The sequence below is a fragment of the Rana temporaria genome, chromosome 11 (assembly GCF_905171775.1).
Source record: "Rana temporaria chromosome 11, aRanTem1.1, whole genome shotgun sequence".
NCBI classification, from domain to species: domain Eukaryota; kingdom Metazoa; phylum Chordata; class Amphibia; order Anura; family Ranidae; genus Rana; species Rana temporaria.
In genome coordinates this window covers 162,334,057-162,357,348 of record NC_053499.1, presented here as the reverse complement: position 1 = coordinate 162,357,348, position 23,292 = coordinate 162,334,057, and the positions used below count along the sequence as shown (strand labels likewise).

The 23,292-nt window shown below is 46.2% G+C and overlaps 1 protein-coding gene across 1 annotated transcript in view; it reads right to left on the bottom strand.

Annotated features, from left to right (window-relative positions):
* The window catches only part of CDH15 (cadherin 15), a 42,422-nt gene that overhangs the window by 6,751 nt on the left and 12,379 nt on the right, over nt 1-23,292 (bottom strand). Inside the window, exons 2-9 of the mRNA XM_040329614.1 lie at nt 11,783-11,944; nt 7,873-8,028; nt 7,354-7,498; nt 6,544-6,704; nt 5,012-5,140; nt 4,562-4,747; nt 885-1,138; nt 216-358 (exon numbers count right to left, since the gene is read on the bottom strand). Of these exons, the coding sequence (XP_040185548.1) occupies nt 216-358; nt 885-1,138; nt 4,562-4,747; nt 5,012-5,140; nt 6,544-6,704; nt 7,354-7,498; nt 7,873-8,028; nt 11,783-11,944 (1,336 nt within the window). The remainder of the gene's footprint in view (nt 1-215; nt 359-884; nt 1,139-4,561; nt 4,748-5,011; nt 5,141-6,543; nt 6,705-7,353; nt 7,499-7,872; nt 8,029-11,782; nt 11,945-23,292) is intronic.

Sequence of the window (23,292 nt, the reverse complement as noted above, 5' to 3'; positions counted from 1 at the left end):
CCCATCATTGGTATCAGTGGAAGGAATAGTGTCCCATCATTGGTGTCAGTGGGAGGAATAGTGTCCCATCATTGGTGTCAGTGGGAGGAATAGTGTCCCATCATTGGTGTCAGTGGGAGAAATAGTGTCCCCATCATTGGTGTCAGTGGGAGGAATAGTGTCCCATCATTGGTGTCAGTGGGTGGAATAGTGTCCCATCATTTAGGATTTTTCACCATTGTCGGTGGCTCTGATCAGCGCCGTGTACCACCCCCCCTGCAGGAAGGGGGATTTCGGGTCCATGGTGAAAGTGGTCCATATCTTTCCAGTCTGTGGATCCAGGAGCAGCCAATTTGCCGGGTCAGAGACCACAGAGTACCTGGAGGGGGAGAAGACGGGGATTCATTATCGGACAGATCTGTAATATCAGACATTTCACAGTTCCAGGAATTTGTCGCCACCACAAAGGTGCATTTAACAGCCCAAACCAACCCAAAGTCGTCATTGAAAAGCCTTTAACTGACATGTTGGAAAAGCCCGGGCCCCAAAGTTGTCATTGGAGAGCCATTAACTGACATATTGGAAAAGCCCGGGCCCCAAAGTTGCCATTGAACAGCCTTTAACTGACATATTGGAAAAGCCCGGGCCCCAAAGTTGTCATTGGAAAGCCTTGAACTGACATGTTGGAAAAGCCCGGGCCCCAAAGTTGTCATTGGAAAGCCTTGAACTGACATATTGGAAAAGCCCGGGCCCCAAAGTTGTCATTGGAAAGCCTTTAACTGACATATTGGAAAAGCCCGGGCCCCAAAGTTGCCATTGGAAAGCCTTTAACTGCCACTGCTAAGCTCAGACATTAATAATGGATCTATGGTGCCAACATCAAAGCACAGGGGACAACGTCTCACCGGATGTCCTGGGCCAGACCACTGTCCGGATCCACCGCCACGTACACCGCGACGTCACTTCCCGGGGGGCTCCCCTCTTTCACTCTCGCCATCATGGGATTTTCCAGGAAGACGGGGGGCTCATTTAAATTCTTCACGATCACAGTGACGCGCGCTTTGGAGCGGGACGTGCGGGGAACGGAAGGAAGGAGCTGGGCCTCGTTCTGAACGGACACGGTCAGGTTATACAAGGCCGTCCCCTCGTGATCCAGAGGCTGCAGAATACAAGATGGAAAGACGTTTTACTGAGCGCTGTGATGTCATTGGATACATTACAATACAAAGCGAACACACCTGAACAACATGTGAAGCTCCTGCTGCAATACTCACCTCCTATCCAGTGCTGCCCCCCCCCAGCAGACTTACCACCCAGAGATCTGGTACTGTCGGTCTTCTTCAAGGTTGGGTAACGTCTAGCGCCATTCCACCCGCTTCCCTTAGACAGTTGTACCGACATTAGAAGGAAGCAGAGAATGGCGCCGACGTCATCGCGTCATAGGTTCATGTTACAGGAGGCGGAGTCATGAGCTTGTACTTACCATCCTTGTGATCCCCATTCTAAAAAATATATATAATTGTCATCATGGCTAATGATGACTTTGCTTCTTTTTACAAACTATTGTGGAGGGGATTTCCGACTTCACAGAAAATGTTGTCCTTTCCGACTTCATTTCAAATTCTTTATCTTTTCTTTTTCCATTTCTCTCTCTCTTTTTCTATCTTATGTCTCTCTTTTTTTAATATTCAATTATAGGTTGTAATTAGCTTTTTCCATTTACCTTCCTGTACATATTATTTTTTCCTTTTCCATTATATTTTTAAATACATATCCCATTTTATTTTATTTATTTTTCTCTTCTTTGTATTATTTTTTTTTTTTCACGGATACATATTATTTATGCATTAATATGTAGTAATAAATGATAATTAATTTACCTTTTTTAGTATGTCTTTTTAAGATATTGTATTTGTTACACAATACACGTTGGAGTGATATTTTATCATATGTATTTGTCAATATCTGTATATTATCTTGTCCCAGGATACTGTGTTGTAAAGCGCTGCGCAAACTGTTGGCGCTATATAAATCCTGAATAAAAATAATAATTCTAATGTTTATTAATTGCTGTCCTATTGACCTATCACACTTGTTTTTTTTTGTTTTTTTTTAATAACATGTACACTTACAGCCTTGATAAAAAGTTTAATTAACCACTTAAGACCCGGACCATTAGGCAGCTAAAGGACCCGGCCAGTTTTTGAGATTCGGCACTGCGTCGCTTTAACTGACAATTGCGCGGTCGTGCGACGTGGCTCCCAAACAAAATTGCTGTCCATTTTTTCCCCACAAATAGAGCTTTCTTTTGGTGGTATTTGATCACCTCTGTGGTTTTTATTTTTTGCGCTATAAAACAAAAATAGAGCAACAATTTTGAAAAAAAAATCAATATTTTTTACTTTTTTCTATAATAAATATCCCCGAAAAATATATAAAAAAAAATTTTTCCTCAGTTTAGGCCGATACGTATTCTTCTACATATTTTTGGTTAAAAAAAAGTTGCAAAAAGCGTTTATCGATTGGTTTGCGCAAAATTTATAGCGTTTACAAAAAAGGGGATAGTTTTATTGCATTTTTATAAAAAAAATTTTTTTACTACTAATGGCGGCGATCAGCAATTTTTTTTCGTGACCACGACATTATGGCAGACACTTCGGACAATTTTGACACATTTTTGGGACCATTGTCATTTTCACAGCAAAAAATGCATTAAAAATGCACTGATTACTGTGAAAATGTAGCAGCAATTCTTAGAATCAGTTACGCATAGATATCCATTAGATCCAACAGGTGTAAGTCTCTTACGCCATCGGATCGTAACTGCATTTTTAAGCTGACCGCTAGGGGCGTGTAAGCTGATTTACGCGGCGAAATATGTAAATCAGCAAGATACGCGAATTCACAAACGTACGCACGGCCGGCGCAGTAAATTTACGCCTTTTACGTTAGGCTTTTCCCGGCGTATAGTTGCCCCTGCTATATGGTGGCATAAGTGCGGCGTAACAATGTTAAGTATGGCCGTCGTTCCCGCGTCGAAGTTTAAAAATTATGCGTCGTTTGCGTAACTCGTCTGTGAATGGGGCTGGACGTAATTTACGTCCACGTCAAAACCAATACGTCCTTGCGGCGTATTAGGAGCAATGCACACTGGGAGATTTCCACAGACGGCGCATGGGCCGTTCGTGAAAAACGTCAATCACGTTGGGTCACAGAAGATTAACATAAAACACGCCCCCCTGTCCCACATTTAAAATTGGGCGCGCTTATGCCGGCCGATTTACGATACGCCGCCGCAACTTACAGAGCAAGTGCTTTGAGAATACAGCACTTGCCCGTCTAGGTTGCGGCAGCGTAACGTAAATCGGATACGTTACGCCGCCGCAAACATACGCGCTCCTACGAGAATCTGGCCCTATAACTTTAGTGAAAAAACGATCAATAAACGCTTATTGCTATTTTTTTTTAACAAAAATATGAAGAAGAATACGTATCGACCTAAACTGGGAAGAAATGTGTTTTGGTTTTTTTGGGATATTTATTATAGCAAGAAGTAAATGTCACTTTTTCTGCTACAACATGAAACATCAGCACGTAGAGATGCAGCAAATGGCGCCATCTATTGTCTGTTTTTAGGTACTGCACCGAATTACAGAATGCAAGAGGATGTTGTTTTGCACACATTGTAGAAGTTCCCAAATCTCTCACTTTACTGATTGGATGAAGTAAATGGTCTGATCTGTCAAAAGATTTGTCTGGTAGACAACACAGCCAGGAGGGTGACACCACTTTCTCAGTTAGCATTAAAGAGGAAGTAAACCGCCGCCTTTTTTCCCCCCTTTACATCAGAGTCTGCAGAGTTTCCCTTTACATCAGAGTCTGCAGAGTTCCCCTTTTACATCTGAACTCGCAGAGTTTCCTTTCACTGTAAGGCAGAACTCTGGGGACTCTGACATAAGGGATGCTCTGGGGACCCTGATTTAAGGGAGAACACTCTGATGTACAGAGAAGACTCTGATGTAAGGGGGAACACTGTAGCCTCTGGTGTAAAGGGGAACTCTGATGTAAGGGGTGCTCTGAGAACCCTGATTTGCCTTGGTGTACTCACTCAGAGACAGGAGAGAGAAGGGGACTTCAGTCACAGACAGGGATGGATGGTGAGCTCACTCACCCCTTGGCAGTCAGCACCTCTCACCCAGATGTATCTGAGGCTGCTGGACTTCAAATTTCCCACCCCCCACTTTCCTTTTCTGAGGCACAGCGCCGGGGATTGGAGTGTGGGCAGACACAGAGGGGAAGGGGTGCAGATTGAGCCCTCTCTCCTCTCCCGTCTGTGTGGTGTGTGTGTGGGGGGAGGGGGATTGTTAGTGTTGGCTTTGAGCAGTGTAAAAGAGAGTGTACCAGACACTCTCAGCTTACAGCCAGCAACCCTACTGGGAAGCCATAGTCCGGTCTGAATAATGTGTCCGGGTTTCAGGTGGTCTGAACCCAAACTGTCCAGATGAATCGCAGACAGGTGGCCACCACACACTGCCCCCCCCCCCCCTGTATGGCCCAATGTAAGTCCGGATACTGCACTTACCTTGACGACAGACAGGATCCCCTCATTGGTCTGGGGGTCTGTATGAATTGAGAAGGCCCCCTGGGGGTCCCCAGCGGTGATAGAGAATTGCACCAGCCAGTTGGGGGAGCCGCGGAGGTCCCGGTCTACGACGCTCACTCTGCCGATATCCACACCGCTGGTCTGTTCAGGAACCTCCAGGAGGAACTGCAATGAAGAGCGAAAGGAAATGAGACGGGAAAACTACAAATATAAAGAGACTCCCATTGCTGTCCGGGTACAAAGAGAAAACAAACTGTCAATTCAATGTATTTATGTCTTCCTTGGACTCTCGTTCCTTTACAGTTTACCGGCCAGAACATCGTTTTGGATGATGCATTTGATAGACTTTTGTATTTGCTTTATTTGTGAGTCTGAAAAGGAGGGGTCATGAATAGCGATCCGATAATCGGATGGTGCCGCCTGCCTTACCTCACTCTGTGTGAACTCCGGAGCGTTGTCATTGAGATCTCCTATAGAAATGACCACTCTGGCGCTGTTGGCGAGCCCTTCCCCCATCATATCGGCCACTTGGACAGTAAGGTTGTACGATCCCACTGACTGCAGAGACAAAGAGAGGAATTCATTTCTATAGTGCCAACATATACCATAGAGAGTACAGAGCAATCTGCATCCATCTAATGTTCCAAATACAACTAGAAATACTAATCAGTTTACCGACCTGTATATATATATATATATATATATATATATATGTGTGTGTGTGGGTGTGTGTGTCTGGACCTAAAGGCGGATCCCGCAAAAACACAGGAAGCTGGCTAATAAAACCTGAGTACCAACGCAGCATAGCCAATCCATAGCCAATCCATAGCCAATCCATAGCTAATCTACAGCCAATCTACAGCCAATCCACAGCCAATCCATAGCCAATCCACAGCCAATCCATAGCCAATCCACAGCCAATCCATAGCCAATCCATAGCTAAGCCATAGCCATAGTTAATCCATAGTCAATCCATAGCTAATCCATAGCTAATCCATAGCTGATCTACAGCCAATCCATAGCCAATCCATAGCTAATCTACAGCCAATCCATAGCTAATCCATAGCCAATCCATAGCTAATCCATAGCCATAGTTAATCCATAGCTAATCCATAGCCAATACATAGCCAATCCATAGCTAATCTACAGCCAATCCATAGCTAATCCATAGCTAATCTACAGCCAATCCATAGCTAATCCATAGCTAATCCATAGCCAATCCATAGCTAATCCATAGCCAATCCATAGCTAATCCATAGCCATAGTTAATCCATAGCTAATCCATAGCCAATACATAGCCAATCCATAGCTAATCCATAGCTAATCTACAGCCAATCCATAGCTAATCCATAGCCATAGCTAATCCATAGCCAATTCATAGCCAATCCATAGCTGATCTACAGCCAATCCATAGCTAATCCATAGCCAATCCATAGCTAATCAATAGCCAATCCATAGCTAATCCATAGCCAATCCATAGCCAATCCATAGCCAATCCCTGTGTTTTATGTAGGCAATGAGTTCAGTGAGGCAATAGTGGTGCGCTACATGAGGAACTAAGGTGTGTGCACAGGGTGTGCTGGGTGTGTCTGGGCACAGCCTAATCACCCTGTGTTCTGCAGATTCCCCCTGCTACTCCCCCCCTTCGTGTTTTCCCCATCCCCCGCAGTGCTGCCAGCTTCCATCCTCTCCTTTCCCACCAGCTGCTGCAGGGGATGTTTCAGGATGGAGAATTCCTGAATAAATAGAGTAAATAAATTGTAAAGAAAAAATGTAATAATAAAAAACTTCTGACACCACCCACTGCCTTACTGACAGTGTTCATGTGTGTTTGCATTGTGTGTGCCTGTGTGGTGTATATATACAGGGCCGATCCGCCCTATAGGCTCACTATGCAAGCCGCTTAGGGCCCCAGGGAGGTCAGGATCGGCACTGTATATATATATATATATATATCTTACCTCTCGGTCCAGTCCCACTTGAACGGTCCGGATCTCGCCGCTGTCCTGGTTAATGCTGAACATTTCTGGACTCTCCTGTTGGACGATGGAGTACTTGAGGTGCGCGTTGTCCGTCGTTACATCATCAGCGTCGGTAGCTATGACCCTCATCACCAGGGTGCCTGAGGAACACAAGAGATTTGGTGACGGGTGGTAGTTGTCTTAAAGGAACACTTCACCACAAAGTGAAATGTTAGACTCTGAGTGGAGCATATTGAGAAGAACCCATATACAGTGGCGCATCTAGGGTAAGACAGCCATGGCAAGTGCCATGGGCGCCATATGAAGGGGGCGTTGTTGAGTGGCTGGGCGGCAAGGCACTTACCAGTGTCTGTCTGAGGATCTCTTCTTCCCTCCTCCCGAGCATGGGCAGGATCTCCTTTTCAGCATCTTTGCTAGTCCCCCGATCATTTGCTAATCATCATCTATGTGGTATCTATGTATTATATGGGCCATATACCCCATAAATGATGATATAACAGGTTCCGCCATGATTCTAATCGGACTATAGGACAGACACCACTAAATGGTGGACCGCGGTCCGCATCCGGACCGAGTCACTGTCCCATCCGGACCCATGGCGGCATAAAGGATTACTGGGTGGGGGGTAAAGTAAAAGGGCAGACAGCACTGGTATAGGGGTGTGACCACTGGAACGGACAATCCCAGTGATCAGGAAGTCTGCCAGCAGGGTAGGAAGGGGTTAAACAGACAACACCTGTATGTACATGCGCAGGGATTGTCCAGACATGCGCTTTAATCCTAACTCACCAGGAATCGCATTCTCCAGGATGTATCCTTTGAAGACGGCCTGAGAAAAGACGGGACGGTTGTCGTTTTGGTCCAGAACCACAATTTCTAGATCTGTGGGGTCTTCAAGGGGAACGCCGTCACTGTCCAATGCAAACGCACGAAGCTGGGGAGGAAAAACAGGCAGAAAGGGGGTAAAAATTTACTGAGAACCGACCAGTCAGCTGCAGGGGAGCGCTCCGGAACCAACTAGAATCAGACACATTGTAACCAATCTGTCATTGGCTTCCATTGCTGAACCAGAACACCGACAACTAAAATGTAATTGGCTGCCAAGGATCACTGCTTTTCTTCAGCCTTTGTACTATACAAGCAATAACTGACACACTGCAATAACTGACACACTGTAATAACTGACACACTGTAATAACTGACACATTGTAATAACTGACACATTGTAATAACTGACACACTGTAATAACTGACACATTGTAATAACTGACACACTGCAATGACTGACGCTGGAAATAGATTTCATACCTTGAAGCGCTCCATCTTCTCACGATCCAGCACTGCATTCAGGTAAACAATTCCAGTTGTTTTATTGATATTAAAGAATCCTTTGGGTTCCTCATCCACTCCCGGCCCCTTGATGCTGTATATGACACTTCCCAAATACTGCTTGTCTGATTTTATCTGAAAAAAAAGAAAAAGGAAGGAAGGCGCCTTATATCATTTGTACCTACTGTACCTAAGGATATGTCATTTCCAGCCCGTGATTGGACAATGGAGGAGCAGCAAGAGGCTGATGAGTGTCATTTCTATTCAGCCAGACTAGTGACTGTTATATGACCGCTGACACCAGAGATCTTTATAGTTGTCTGTAACTGGGGCGTCCTCCCCACTGATCACCAATGTAAGGGGTGTCCTCCCCACTGATCACCAATGTAAGGGACATTCTTCCCACTGATCACCAATGTAAGGGACATTCTTCTCACTGATCACCAATGTAAGGAACATTCTTCCCACTGATCACCAATGTAAGGGACATTCTTCCCACTGATCACCAATGTAAGGAACATTCTTCTCACTGATCACCAATGTAAGGGACATTCTTCCCACTGATCACCAATGTAAGGGACATTCTTCTCACTGATCACCAATGTAAGGGACATTCTTCTCACTGATCACCAATGTAAGGAACATTCTTCCCACTGATCACCAATGTAAGGGACATTCTTCTCACTGATCACCAATGTAAGGAACATTCTTCCCACTGATCACCAATGTAAGGGACATTCTTCCCACTGATCACCAATGTAAGGGACATTCTTCTCACTGATCACCAATGTAAGGGACATTCTTCTCCCTGATCACCAATGTAAGGAACATTCTTCTCACTGATCACCAATGTAAGGGACATTCTTCTCACTGATCACCAATGTAAGGAACATTCTTCCCACTGATCACCAATGTAAGGGACATTCTTCCCACTGATCACCAATGTAAGGAACATTCTTCCCACTGATCACCAATGTAAGGGACATTCTTCCCACTGATCACCAATGTAAGGGACATTCTTCTCACTGATCACCAATGTAAGGGACATTCTTCCCACTGATCACCAATGTAAGGGACATTCTTCCCACTGATCACCAATGTAAGGGACATTCTTCTCACTGATCACCAATGTAAGGGACATTCTTCTCACTGATCACCAATGTAAGGGACATTCTTCTCACTGATCACCAATGTAAGGGACATTCTTCTCACTGATCACCAATGTAAGGGATATTCTTCCCACTGATCACCAATGTAAGGGACATTCTTCTCACTGATCACCAATGTAAGGGACATTCTTCCCACTGATCACCAATGTAAGGGACATTCTTCCCACTGATCACCAATGTAGGGGGCGTCCTCCTCACTGATCACCAATGTAAGGGGCGTCCTCCCCACTGATCACCAATGTAAGGAACATTCTTCTCACTGATCACCAATGTAAGGGACATTCTTCCCACTGATCACCAATGTAAGGGACATTCTTCCCACTGATCACCAATGTAAGGGACATTCTTCTCACTGATCACCAATGTAAGGGACATTCTTCCCACTGATCACCAATGTAAGGGACATTCTTCCCACTGATCACCAATGTAAGGGACATTCTTCCCACTGATCACCAATGTAAGGGACATTCTTCTCACTGATCACCAATGTAAGGGACATTCTTCTCACTGATCACGAATGTAAGGAACATTCTTCCCACTGATCACCAATGTAAGGAACATTCTTCTCACTGATCACCAATGTAAGGGACATTCTTCCCACTGATCACCAATGTAAGGGACATTCTTCCCACTGATCACCAATGTAAGGGGCGTCCTCCCCACTGATCACCAATGTAGGGGGCGTCCTCCCCACTGATCACCAATGTAAGGGACATTCTTCTCACTGATCACCAATGTAAGGGACATTCTTCTCACTGATCACCAATGTAAGGGACATTCTTCTCACTGATCACCAATGTAAGGGACATTCTTCTCACTGATCACCAATGTAAGGGATATTCTTCCCACTGATCACCAATGTAAGGGACATTCTTCTCACTGATCACCAATGTAAGGGACATTCTTCCCACTGATCACCAATGTAAGGGACATTCTTCCCACTGATCACCAATGTAGGGGGCGTCCTCCTCACTGATCACCAATGTAAGGGGCGTCCTCCCCACTGATCACCAATGTAAGGAACATTCTTCTCACTGATCACCAATGTAAGGGACATTCTTCCCACTGATCACCAATGTAAGGGACATTCTTCCCACTGATCACCAATGTAAGGGACATTCTTCTCACTGATCACCAATGTAAGGGACATTCTTCCCACTGATCACCAATGTAAGGGACATTCTTCCCACTGATCACCAATGTAAGGGACATTCTTCCCACTGATCACCAATGTAAGGGACATTCTTCTCACTGATCACCAATGTAAGGGACATTCTTCTCACTGATCACGAATGTAAGGAACATTCTTCCCACTGATCACCAATGTAAGGAACATTCTTCTCACTGATCACCAATGTAAGGGACATTCTTCCCACTGATCACCAATGTAAGGGACATTCTTCCCACTGATCACCAATGTAAGGGGCGTCCTCCCCACTGATCACCAATGTAGGGGGCGTCCTCCTCACTGATCACCAATGTAAGGGGCGTCCTCCCCACTGATCACCAATGTAGGGGGCGTCCTCCCCACTGATCACCAATGTAAGGAACATTCTTCTCACTGATCACCAATGTAAGGGACATTCTTCTCACTGATCACCAATGTAAGGGGCATTCTTCTCACTGATCACCAATGTAAGGGACATTCTTCCCACTGATCACCAATGTAAGGGACATTCTTCCCACTGATCACCAATGTAAGGGGCGTCCTCCCCACTGATCACCAATGTAGGGGGCGTCCTCCCCACTGATCACCAATGTAAGGAACATTCTTCTCACTGATCACCAATGTAAGGGACATTCTTCTCACTGATCACCAATGTAAGGGGCATTCTTCTCACTGATCACCAATGTAAGGGACATTCTTCCCACTGATCACCAATGTAAGGAACATTCTTCCCACTGATCACCAATGTAAGGGACATTCTTCTCACTGATCACCAATGTAAGGGGCATTCTTCCCACTGATCACCAATGTAAGGGGCGTCCTCCCCACTGATCACCAATGTAAGGAACATTCTTCTCACTGATCACCAATGTAAGGGACATTCTTCTCACTGATCACCAATGTAAGGGGCATTCTTCCCACTGATCACCAATGTAAGGGGCGTCCTCCCCACTGATCACCAATGTAAGGGACGTCCTCCTCACTGATCACCAATGTAAGGGGCGTCCTCCCCACTGATCACCAATGTAAGGGGCGTCCTCCCCACTGATCACCAATGTAAGGGGCGTCCTCCCCACTGATCACCAATGTAAGGGGCGTCCTCCCCACTGATCACCAATGTAAGGGGCGTCCTCCTCACTGATCACCAATGTAAGGGGCGCCATTTCTTCCATTGATTCTTAATTTAAGGGGCATTCTTCCCACTGATCACCAATCTAACCAATATAAGGAGCATTCTTCCCACTGACCCCCAGTGTAACCAATATAAGGGACATTCGTCCCACTGACCCCCAATGTACCTAATCTGTACCTAATTAAGGGAGCATTGTTCCCATTTACCACCAATGTACCTAATGCAAAGGGCATTCTCCCCACTTACTACCAGTGTAACAAATGTAAGGGAATTTTTATAACAAAGTAATCAATGTATGGGCATTCTTCCTTTGACTGTAGGTAAAAATGTTGATAAAGTCTGGTCTTTAGGGCAGCACCAGACCGAAGTTAATACTGTCCCCACCCCCCACCCCATACAGCTCACCCATGCTTTTCATACCTGTACAACCAGGGAGGGGATGTTTTTCAGGTTCTCTGACACCGAGATAGTAGGGATGACCCAGGCTCTCCTAAACCTCTGTGCCCCAGCCATGTGATGTCTCCATGGATGAAGAAGGGGCACATCTTGTGTGAGCTCTTCCTGTGATGTTGTGCCAAGGACCTACAGGAGAAGAAATGTAGAAAAGAGGGATCAGTCAAATACAAGTCCCCTAACCACCTCCAGAAACTTCATCCCCAACAGTCATCAAGTCCCCTAATCACCTCTAGAACTCACATCCCCGACAGAGCCACCAAGTCCCCTAACCACCTCCAGAAACGTTATCCCCAACAGTCATCAAGTCCCCTAATCACCTCTAGAACTCACATCCCGACAGAGCCACCAAGTCCCGTAATCACCTCCAGAAACGTTATCCCCAACAGTCATCAAGTCCCCTAATCCCCTCTAGAACTCATATCCCGACAGAGCCACCAAGTCCCCTAACCACCTCCAGAAACGTCATCCCCAACAGTCATCAAGTCCCCTAATCACTTCTAGAACTCACATCCCCGACAGAGCCACCAAGTCCCCTAATCCCCTCTAGAACTCACATCCCCGACAGAGCCACCAAGTCCCCTAATCACCTCCAGAAACGTCATCCCCAACAGTCATCAAGTCCCTTAACCACCTCCAGAAACGTTATCCCCAACAGTCATCAAGTCCCCTAACCACCTCTAGAAACGACATCCCCAACAGTCATCAACCTCTAGAAACGACATCCCCAACAGTCACCAAGTCCCCTAATCCCCTCTAGAACTCACATCCCCGACAGAGTCACCAAGTCCCCTAACCACCTCCAGAAACTTTATCCCCAACAGTCATCAAGTCCCCTAATCACCTCTAGAACTCACATCCCCGACAGAGCTACCAAGTCCCCTAACCACCTCCAGAAACTTCATCCCCAACAGTCATCAAGTCCCTTAACCACCTCTAGAAACGACATCCCCAACAGTCATCAAGTCCCCTAATCACCTCTAGAACTCACATCCCGACAGAGCCACCAAGTCCCCTAACCACCTCCAGAAACTTCATCCCCAACAGTCATCAAGTCCCCTAATCACCTCTAGAACTCACATCCACGACAGAGCCACCAAGTCCCCTAATCACCTCTGGAACTCACATTCCCGACAGAGTGACCAAGTCCCCTAACCACCTCCAGAAACGTTATCCCCAACAGTCATCAAGTCCCCTAATCACCTCTAGAACTCACATCCCGACAGAGCCACCAAGTCCCCTAACCACCTCCAGAAACGTCATCCCCAACAGTCATCAAGTCCCCTAATCACTTCTAGAACTCACATCCCCGACAGAGCCACCAAGTCCCCTAATCCCCTCTAGAACTCACATCCCCGACAGAGCCACCAAGTCCCCTAATCACCTCCAGAAACTTCATCCCCAACAGTCATCAAGTCCCCTAATCACCTCTAGAACTCACATCCCGACAGAGCCACCAAGTCCCCTAATCCCCTCTAGAACTCACATCCCCGACAGAGCCACCAAGTCCCCTAATCACCTCCAGAAACGTCATCCCCAACAGTCATCAAGTCCCTTAACCACCTCCAGAAACGTTATCCCCAACAGTCATCAAGTCCCCTAACCACCTCTAGAAACGACATCCCCAACAGTCATCAACCTCTAGAAACGACATCCCCAACAGTCATCAAGTCCCCTAATCACCTCTAGAACTCACATCCCGACAGAGCCACCAAGTCCCCTAATCCCCTCTAGAACTCACATCCCCGACAGAGTCACCAAGTCCCCTAACCACCTCCAGAAACTTCATCCCCAACAGTCATCAAGTCCCCTAATCACCTCTAGAACTCACATCCCTGACAGAGTCACCAAGTCCCCTAACCACCTCCAGAAACTTTATCCCCAACAGTCATCAAGTCCCCTAATCACCTCTAGAACTCACATCCCCGACAGAGCTACCAAGTCCCCTAATCACCTCCAGAAACTTCATCCCCAACAGTCATCAAGTCCCTTAACCACCTCTAGAAACGACATCCCCAACAGTCATCAAGTCCCCTAATCACCTCTAGAACTCACATCCCGACAGAGCCACCAGGTCCCCTAACCACCTCCAGAAACTTCATCCCCAACAGTCATCAAGTCCCCTAATCACCTCTAGAACTCACATCCCCCCAAAGTGACACCTAGTCTCAACCAGGACCTTCCAGAATTTCAATACATATTTTTAATTCCCATACTTTTCTTGTGTGATGATAAACTTATTTTGTTACTGTTGGGGTATGGAAGGTTTTAGAAGAATTTACCGGGCCCTGCTCTCAGTAAGGTTGGGTCCATCATGTGGGGTTTATATCTACTTTCATTAGGGAGCAGCTGCCTGGCATGACCTTAGTGTTTATAGACAGATTTACTTCATTTTATGGTTATAAGTATCAGCCTGAAGCAGATTTGATTACTAGGAGAAGAGAACTGTATCTAGCAGGAAATAATGAAGGAGAAATTTCCTGAGGTCAGGTATATTGCAGAGTCCCATAACCAGCGACTGACCTGGGTATAGCCAGTTGGTAAATCTGCTTTCAATGACTGGCACTGTCACATAGTATCTGAGGAGACATGGCAATCTCAGGTTAGCTGGGCACCTTGATGGCAGTACATTGTAGGGCATGGGACACCATATGCTGAGGGAACAGCTGCTGGAGCCACCAGGTGTCACAACACTGGTACCCAGGGGACCACATGAACCTCTTAGACGGAGAGTAGCCAGGTGCTCCCAGACTCCGTCCCTACCATGTGCAGAGCGGGAGCCTCCTCTAATCTTACAACGACAACTGGAACAGGTGTAACGGTAAGAATTTGTCTTACCGGATCTTCTGGCGGCACACTGACCCTTAGGCTGGCCATACATTCTGCCATCATTCAGTCAAATCACTTAGTTCAAAAGCCCCTCCAACTGCTATTTCAATGGAATCCCAGATGTATTAAACAGATTTTGTTACAATAATGTATTTATGATTTTTTTGTGTGCAATTTTCCCCCATTCAGTTAAATCTCAAAATGGAAAAGAAACAAAAAAAAATGTTACTCCACAAAGTCAGACTTTAAATCCGAAGCTAAAACTGGTATAAGAACCAAATCATTTAGACTCACCGTAGGGGTAATTGCCCTACTTCGTGGTCTTACTCTCTATTGTGGAGATGATCTGGGGTGGGGGGGTCATACTGGTAGAGTAACGTTCATACATCAGCCGTGGTTTTTTTAATTTTTTTATTTAATCCCAGAGACTTCCCAGGAGAGATCTCTCTGTACCGCTGAAGGAAATGGCCTGACCCCTCACTCTGTGTAGGTGCAACTGGAGATTCAGAGGGCTGTGATGGGCCTGGGCGGACCCCTTACTGAATTACCTATGCAGGGTGATGCGGCAAGTGTAAAACCTAATGTGACGGGGAGGCCACATGGGCCCCCTGGAGCATGGGCAGGGTGACCATTGCAACCCCTTAAGCTCCGCCCATGTACATGCCTCTTGTAAATGTGTGGCTATGAGGCATGGAATGCCCCCAGGTGACAGCTTCCCGGTGGGCTTCAGATCTACTGGGGGGGTTCATCCTGTGGTTTTTATAGACATTAAAGTGGATGTAAACCCAAAACTCCACAACAGCTGCTGCGTCTTACAATGCCAGAGCCAGGAGGAGCAAGCCATCAATATTAGAGCAGTTTGGGGATTTTCTCTAGGGGAGCCCCCCCCCCCCCCCCCCACCCTCATGAGATGGAGAAGAGAGATGACTTTGTAGTAAACCTGGGCAATGACGTCAGCAAAGGTTAAAGTGTTTTTTTTTTTTTTTTATGTCACAATGTAGAGAATAAGATTTCCTATCATCTGTGCCCAGTCTTGCCACATATAGTTAATCCAGCTCTGAGCAATCCTCTTTTTATTGTTCAGTGAAATAAAACAGACTTCCAGATAAAGACCAAAGTCCTTGCTTGAGTGACAGGTTATTTACATATCTCGTGCACTAGCTTGCAGACATGCACAGCTTCTTGTCTATGTATATTCTGATGGCTGCTTACACTGAACTGTGGATCACCCCATGTTTTGAAAACATTTAATCAAAACACAGGAAAGACAGCCAATCGTGGGAGAGCTGGACAAGAGAAGAGGGGAGGACAGGGGAGGGGAATGTGAATTGTGCACTTTACAGAAGCTGTGCATGTCTGCAAGCTAGTGCACGAGATATGTAAATAACCTGTCACTCAAGCAAGGACTTTGGTCTTTATCTGGAAGTCTGTTTTATTTCACTGAACAATAAAAAGAGGATTGCTCAGAGCTGCATTAACTCTGTGTGGCAAGACTGGGCACAGATGATAGGAAATCGTATTCTCTACATTGTGACATCAAATTTTTTTATTTTGGGGGTTTTCATCCACTTTAACCTTTGCTGACGTCATTGTACGCCATTGCCCAGGTTTACTACAAAGTCATCTCTCTTCTCCATCTCATGAGGGTGGGGGGGGGGGGAGAAAATCCCCAAACTGCTCTAATATTGATGGCTTGCTCCTCCTGGCTCTGGCATTGTAAGACGCAGCAGCTGTTGTGGAGTTACGAGGACCAGACGTGACTGCAGGGCACATTATGGGCTTCCCAAGTGCTGCATAAAGTTTTACAGTCAGACCGGAGTCCTCCCTTAATGCAGCCCAGGTGGACGTCGCAGCCAAATAAGTGGAAAACAGAAGCAGCGCCGAGGTCCATGATGCACACGGATCTGATGTATCAGAAAGAACCCCAACAACAGCTGAGACATTTCATTACAGATCCAATAACCCTTCACACTCAGCTTTACATAAACGACGCAATGACGGGGGTCACCCCCGATCTTCACAGATTTATTTGTATCGTTTTCCTTCCACTTCACAATTATGTGACACTTTGTGTCTCTCACATAAAATCCCAATAAAATACATTAAAATGTTTGGTTGTCACATGACAAAATGTGGGGAATTTCAAGGGGTATGAATACTTTTTCAAGGCACTGTAGTAAGTAAAATTTTGATTGGTTGGTTTTGGGTAATGCAGACAACCAATGGCAGGATCCCTGGCTGCTTTTCATACATTGATTATAATGTGAATCATGAAACCCTCTTCAAATGAGCACCAAAGTGCTGCAGGGGGGGGGAAATGACATATAGGCCCAGATTCACAGACACTGGCGCACATTTATGCCGCCGTAGCGTATCTCCTTTACGCTACGCCGACGCAGCGCAGAGAGGCAAGCACTGAATTAACAAAGCCAGTGCTTCCAAATCTGCGCTGGGTTTCCAAGGCGCAAGTCGGCGTAAGTGGAAGTGGGTGTGAGCCATGCTAATGAGGCGTGACCCCATGCAAATGATGGGCCGAGCGCCAGACAGATACGTATCGCCAACTGCGCATGCGCCGTACCGTGGGCGCATCTCAGTGCTCATGCTCACAATCACGTCAGAACAACTGCCTAAGATACGTCGGATCACTCCCTATGGCGTGAACGTAACCTACGCCTAGTCATATTCACGTCCAACGTAAAATACGTAAAATACGACGGCTTGTGTTCCCTGGTGCAGCCCTTTGCATGGATGCTGCTGAGTTACACCTCCTTTATGGGGCATAACTTTACGACGGACGTATGACTTTACGCGCACTGCGTCGGGCGCACATACGTTTGTGATTTGCCATATCTCCCTCATTTGCATATGTGAATAGAAAATCAATGGGAGAGCGCCAAATACGCCCAGCGTAAATATGCGCCCACTCTACGCCGGCGTAGGCAAGTTACGTCGGTCGGAGGAAGCCTGTTTTCAGGCGTATCTTAGTTTTGTGGGCACGGCGCACAGATACGACGGCGCATATTTGCACTTATCTCGAGATATGTCGGCTCAAGTGCTTTGTGAATCCGGGCCATACTGTATATATTACAACCCCTCCCCTCTGTACTACCTAAATAACAACAAAAAAGGTAAATAAATAATAATTAATAATCCTAAAAATAACCATAATAATAATAACAATGATATATAATAATAAATAAATATGTGTATGTTTGTTTGTATAAAAATTGCTTTAAATAAAATAAAGAATAAATAAATACATAAATAAAAAATGAATAAATACACACCAGGGTAAGGCTAAAAAAAAATAATAATTTAATATATTTTTATTTTATTTTTTATTAAAGGGCCAATTTTTTTTTTTTTAGGGGTCCGGAGGTCCCCAGGGGCCCGGATGACAACCCCTTTTTTTTAAAAAAAACAAAAACTTTTTTTTATTTATTTTATTATATATATATATATATATATATATATATATATATATATATATATATATATATATATATATATATATTATTAAAGGGCCCCGGATTTCAACCCCCCCCTTTTTTTTAATAAAAAAATGTAATTATATTTTTTTAATAAAGTGCTCAGAGGTCACCAGGGCCCTGGATGGACACTCCCCCTTTTTTTTTTATAAATGTTTATTTTATTTTTTTTATATATTTTGTTTTTATTTTTTATTAAAGGGCCCAGGATGGCTACCCCCTTTTTTTATATATATTTTTCTTTATTTCTTCTTCTTTTTTTTGTAAAGGGCCCCCCCGCTTCTCAATTCGCGGCAGCCCATGTACCCCCCCCCCGGTTCTCTGCTCCAGGGGGCCCTGTCCATGTCATTATGTGTCCCCCCCCCACCCTGTCCATGTCATTATGTGTCCCCCCCCACCCTATCCATGTCATTATGTGTCCCCCCCCACCCTGTCCATGTCATTATGTGTCCCCCCCCACCCTGTCCATGTCATTGTGTGTCCCCCCCCCCACCCTGTCCATGTCATTGTGTGTCCCCCCCCCACCCTGTCCATGTCATTGTGTGTCCCCCCCCCCCACCCTGTCCACGTCATTATGTGTGTCCCCCCACCCTGTCCATGTCATTGTGTGTCCCCCCCCACCCTGTCCATGTCATTGTGTGTCCCCCCCCCCACCCTGTCCATGTCATTGTGTGTCCCCCCCCACCCTGTCCATGTCATTGTGTGTCCCCCCCACCCTGTCCATGTCATTGTGTGTCCCCCCCCCCCACCCTGTCCACGTCATTATGTGTGTCCCCCCACCCTGTCCATGTCATTGTGTGTCCCCCCCCACCCTGTCCATGTCATTGTGTGTCCCCCCCCCACCCTGTCCATGTCATTGTGTGTCCCCCCCCCACCCTGTCCATGTCATTGTGTGTCCCCCCCACCCTGTCCATGTCATTGTGTGTCCCCCCCCCACCCTGCCCATGTCATTATGTGTCCCCCCCACCCTGTCCATGTCATTATGTGTCCCCCCCACCCTGTCCATGTCATTATGTGTCCCCCCCACCCTGTCCATGTCATTATGTGTCCCCCCCACCCTGTCCATGTCATTATGTGTCCCCCCCACCCTGTCCATGTCATTATGTGTCCCTCCCACCCTGTCCATGTCATTATATGTCCCCCCCACCCTGTCCATGTCATTATGTGTCCCCCCCACCCTGCCCATGTCATTATGTGTCCCTCCCACCCTGTCCATGTCATTATATGTCCCCCCCACCCTGTCCATGTCATTATGTGTCCCCCCCACCCTGCCCATGTCATTATGTGTCCCCCCCACCCTGTCCATGTCATTATGTGTCCCCCCCACCCTGTCCATGTCATTATGTGTCCCCCCCCCTGCCCATGTCATACAGATATTTACATTGCTGTCAGCCAAGAGAGCCAAATGGTGGAGTCAGAGGGGTCAGGAATGGAGGAAGGTCCATCTGTTGTATCGGATCCACCAACCTGTCATCAGATGGTCATTCCCACATCCAATCCCTCCTGATGGAGATAACAGAGGGGGAGGGGAACATCGACTTTCTAACATTCCCTCATACATGACGTGATTGTAGGCGTATCAATTGTGACCGAGAAGATGGAGTTCTGTCCGTGATTATTTTTATACAATTTTTCAGGACAAGCTTTCGGGGTGTTTCCCCTTCTTCAAGGTCCAAGCAGAGTGGGAAACGCCCCGAAAACTGAAGGGACAAGACACTGACACCCCGAAAGCTTGTCCTGAAAAATCGTATGAAAAAAGTATCTCAACTTTCTCTGACATTCCCTCCAAATTCACCAATCACAGATATTTCCAGTCTTGCTGTCCCGTATTTCACCAGATTTGGATCATTTTATTTCATACACTCCTTCCAGTCATCTTGTTATCACTATAAGGCCCCGTACACACGGCCGAGGAACTCGACGTGCCAAGCACGTCGAGTTCCTCGTCGAGTTCTGGGATGAAGCCGCCGAGGAGCTCGGCGGGCCGCCTTCTCCCATAGAACAACGAGAAAATAGAGAACATGTTCTCTATTTTCTCGTCGAGCTCCTCGGCGGCTCCATCGAGCCAAAACTGTACAGACGACAGAGTTTCTCGGCAGAATCCGGGTTTTGACCGAGTTTCTCGGTGAATTCTGCCGAGAAACTCTGTCGTGTGTACGAGGCCTAAGAGACTGCAGACGTGATACAAGAGATGGTCAGAGACTGCAGACATGATACATGAGATGGTCAGAGACTGCAGACATGATACAGGAGATGGTCAGAGACTGCAGACATAGTACAGGAGATGGTCAGAGACTGCAGACATGATACAGGAGATGGTCAGAGACTGCAGACATGATACATGAGATGGTCAGAGACTGCAGACATGATACAGGAGATGGTCAGAGACTGCAGACATAGTACAGGAGATGGTCAGAGACTGCAGACATGATACAGGAGATGGTCAGAGACTGCAGACATAGTACAGGAGATGGTCAGAGACTGCAGACATGATACAGGAGATGGTCAGAGACTGCAGACGTGATACAAGAGATGGTCAGAAACTGCAGACATGATACGGGAGATGGTCAGAGACTGCAGACATGATACAGGAGATGGTCAGAGACTGCAGACATGATACAGGAGATGGTCAGAGACTGCAGACATGATACAGGAGATGGTCAGAGACTGCAGACATAGTACAGGAGATGGTCAGAGACTGCAGACATGATACAGGAGATGGTCAGAGACTGCAGACGTGATACAAGAGATGGTCAGAAACTGCAGACATGATACAGGAGATGCTCAGAGACTGCAGACGTGATACAAGAGATGGTCAGAAACTGCAGACATGATACAGGAGATGGTCAGAGACTGCAGACATGATACAGGAGATGGTCAGAGACTGCAGACATAGTACAGGAGATGGTCAGAGACTGCAGACATGATACAGGAGATGGTCAGAGACTGCAGACATAGTACAGGAGATGGTCAGAGACTGCAGACATGATACAGGAGATGGTCAGAGACTGCAGACGTGATACAAGAGATGGTCAGAAACTGCAGACATGATACAGGAGATGGTCAGAGACTGCAGACATGATACAGGAGATGGTCAGAGACTGCAGACATGATACAGGAGATGGTCAGAGACTGCAGACATGATACAGGAGATGGTCAGAGACTGCAGACATAGTACAGGAGATGGTCAGAGACTGCAGACATGATACAGGAGATGGTCAGAGACTGCAGACATGATACAGGAGATGGTCAGAGACTGCAGACATGATACAGGAGATGGTCAGAGACTGCAGACATGATACAGGAGATGGTCAGAGACTGCAGACATGATACAAGAGATGGTCAGAGAGTGCAGACATGATACAAGAGATGGTCAGAGACTGCAGACATGATACAGGAGATGGTCAGAGACTGCAAAACGTGATACAAGAGACGGTCAGAGACTGCAGACATGATACAAGAGATGGTCAGAGACAGCAGATATGATACAAGAGATGGTCAGAGACTGCAGACATGATACAAGAGATGGTCAGAGACTGCAAAACGTGATACAAGAGATGGTCAGACTGCAAAACGTGATACAAGAGACGGTCAGAGACTGCAGACATGATACAAGAGATGGTCAGAGACAGCAGATATGATACAAGAGATAGTCAGAGACAGCAGATATGATACAAGAGATGGTCAGAGACTACAGACATGATACAGGAGATGATCAGAGACTGCAGACATGATACATGAGATGGTCAAAAACTGCAGACATGATACAGGAGATGATCAGAGACTGCAGACATGATACAAGACATGGTCAGAGACAGCAGACACGATACAGGAGATGGTCAGAGACTGCAGACATGATACAGGAGTTGGTTAGAGACTGCAGACATGATACAGGAGATGGTCAGAAACTGCAGACATGATATAGGAGATGGTCAGAGACTGCAGACATGATACAGGAGATGGTCAGAGACTGCAGACATGATACAGGAGATGATCAGAGACTGCAGACATGATACATGAGATGGTCAAAAACTGCAGACATGATACATGAGACGGTCAGAGACTGCAGACATGATACAAGAGATGGTCAGAGACTGCAGACATGATACAGGAGATGGTCAGAAACTGCAGACATGATATAGGAGATGGTCAGAGATTGTAGACATGATTCAGGAGATGGTCAGAGACTGCAGACATGATACAGGAGATGGTCAGAGACTGCAGACATGATACAGGAGATGGTTAGAGACTGAAGACATGATACAGGAGATGGTTAGAGACTGAAGACATGATACAGGAGATGGTCAGAGACTGCAGACATGATACAGGAGATGGTCAGAGACTGCAGACATGATACAGGAGATGGTCAGAGACTGCAGACATGATACAGGAGATGATCAGAGACTGCAGACATGATACATGAGATGGTCAAAAACTGCAGACATGATACATGAGACGGTCAGAGACTGCAGACATGATACAGGAGATGGTCAGAAACTGCAGACATGATATAGGAGATGGTCAGAAATTGTAGACATGATTCAGGAGATGGTCAGAGACTGCAGACATGATACAGGAGATGGTCAGAGACTGCAGACATGATACAGGAGATGGTTAGAGACTGCAGACATGATACAGGAGATGGTCAGAGACTGCAGACATGATACAGGAGATGGTTAGAGACTGAAGACATGATACAGGAGATGGTTAGAGACTGCAGACATGATACAGGAGATGGTCAGAGACTGCAGACATGATACAGGAGATGGTTAGAGACTGAAGACATGATACAGGAGATGGTTAGAGACTGCAGACATGATACAGGAGATGGTCAGAGACTGCAGACATGATATGGGAGTGAAGTGAAGTGATTAGCAATCTCTTGGGCAGTGAGTAAGTTAGTGGGTGGAGGATGAAGTAGAGCAGGGATATGCAATTAGCGGACCTCCAGATGTTGCAAAACTACAAGTCCCATCATGCCTCTGCCTCTGGGTGTCATGCTTGTGGCTATCAGTGTCTTGCTATGCCTCATGGGACTTGTAGTTCTGCAACAGCTGGAGGTCCGCTAATTGCATATCCCTGAAGTAGAGCGTTAAAAAGGTAGAAAAGAGTTGACGGGGAGATGGTTGCTGTCGGCTGATGAAAACGCAGGTCGGTTGA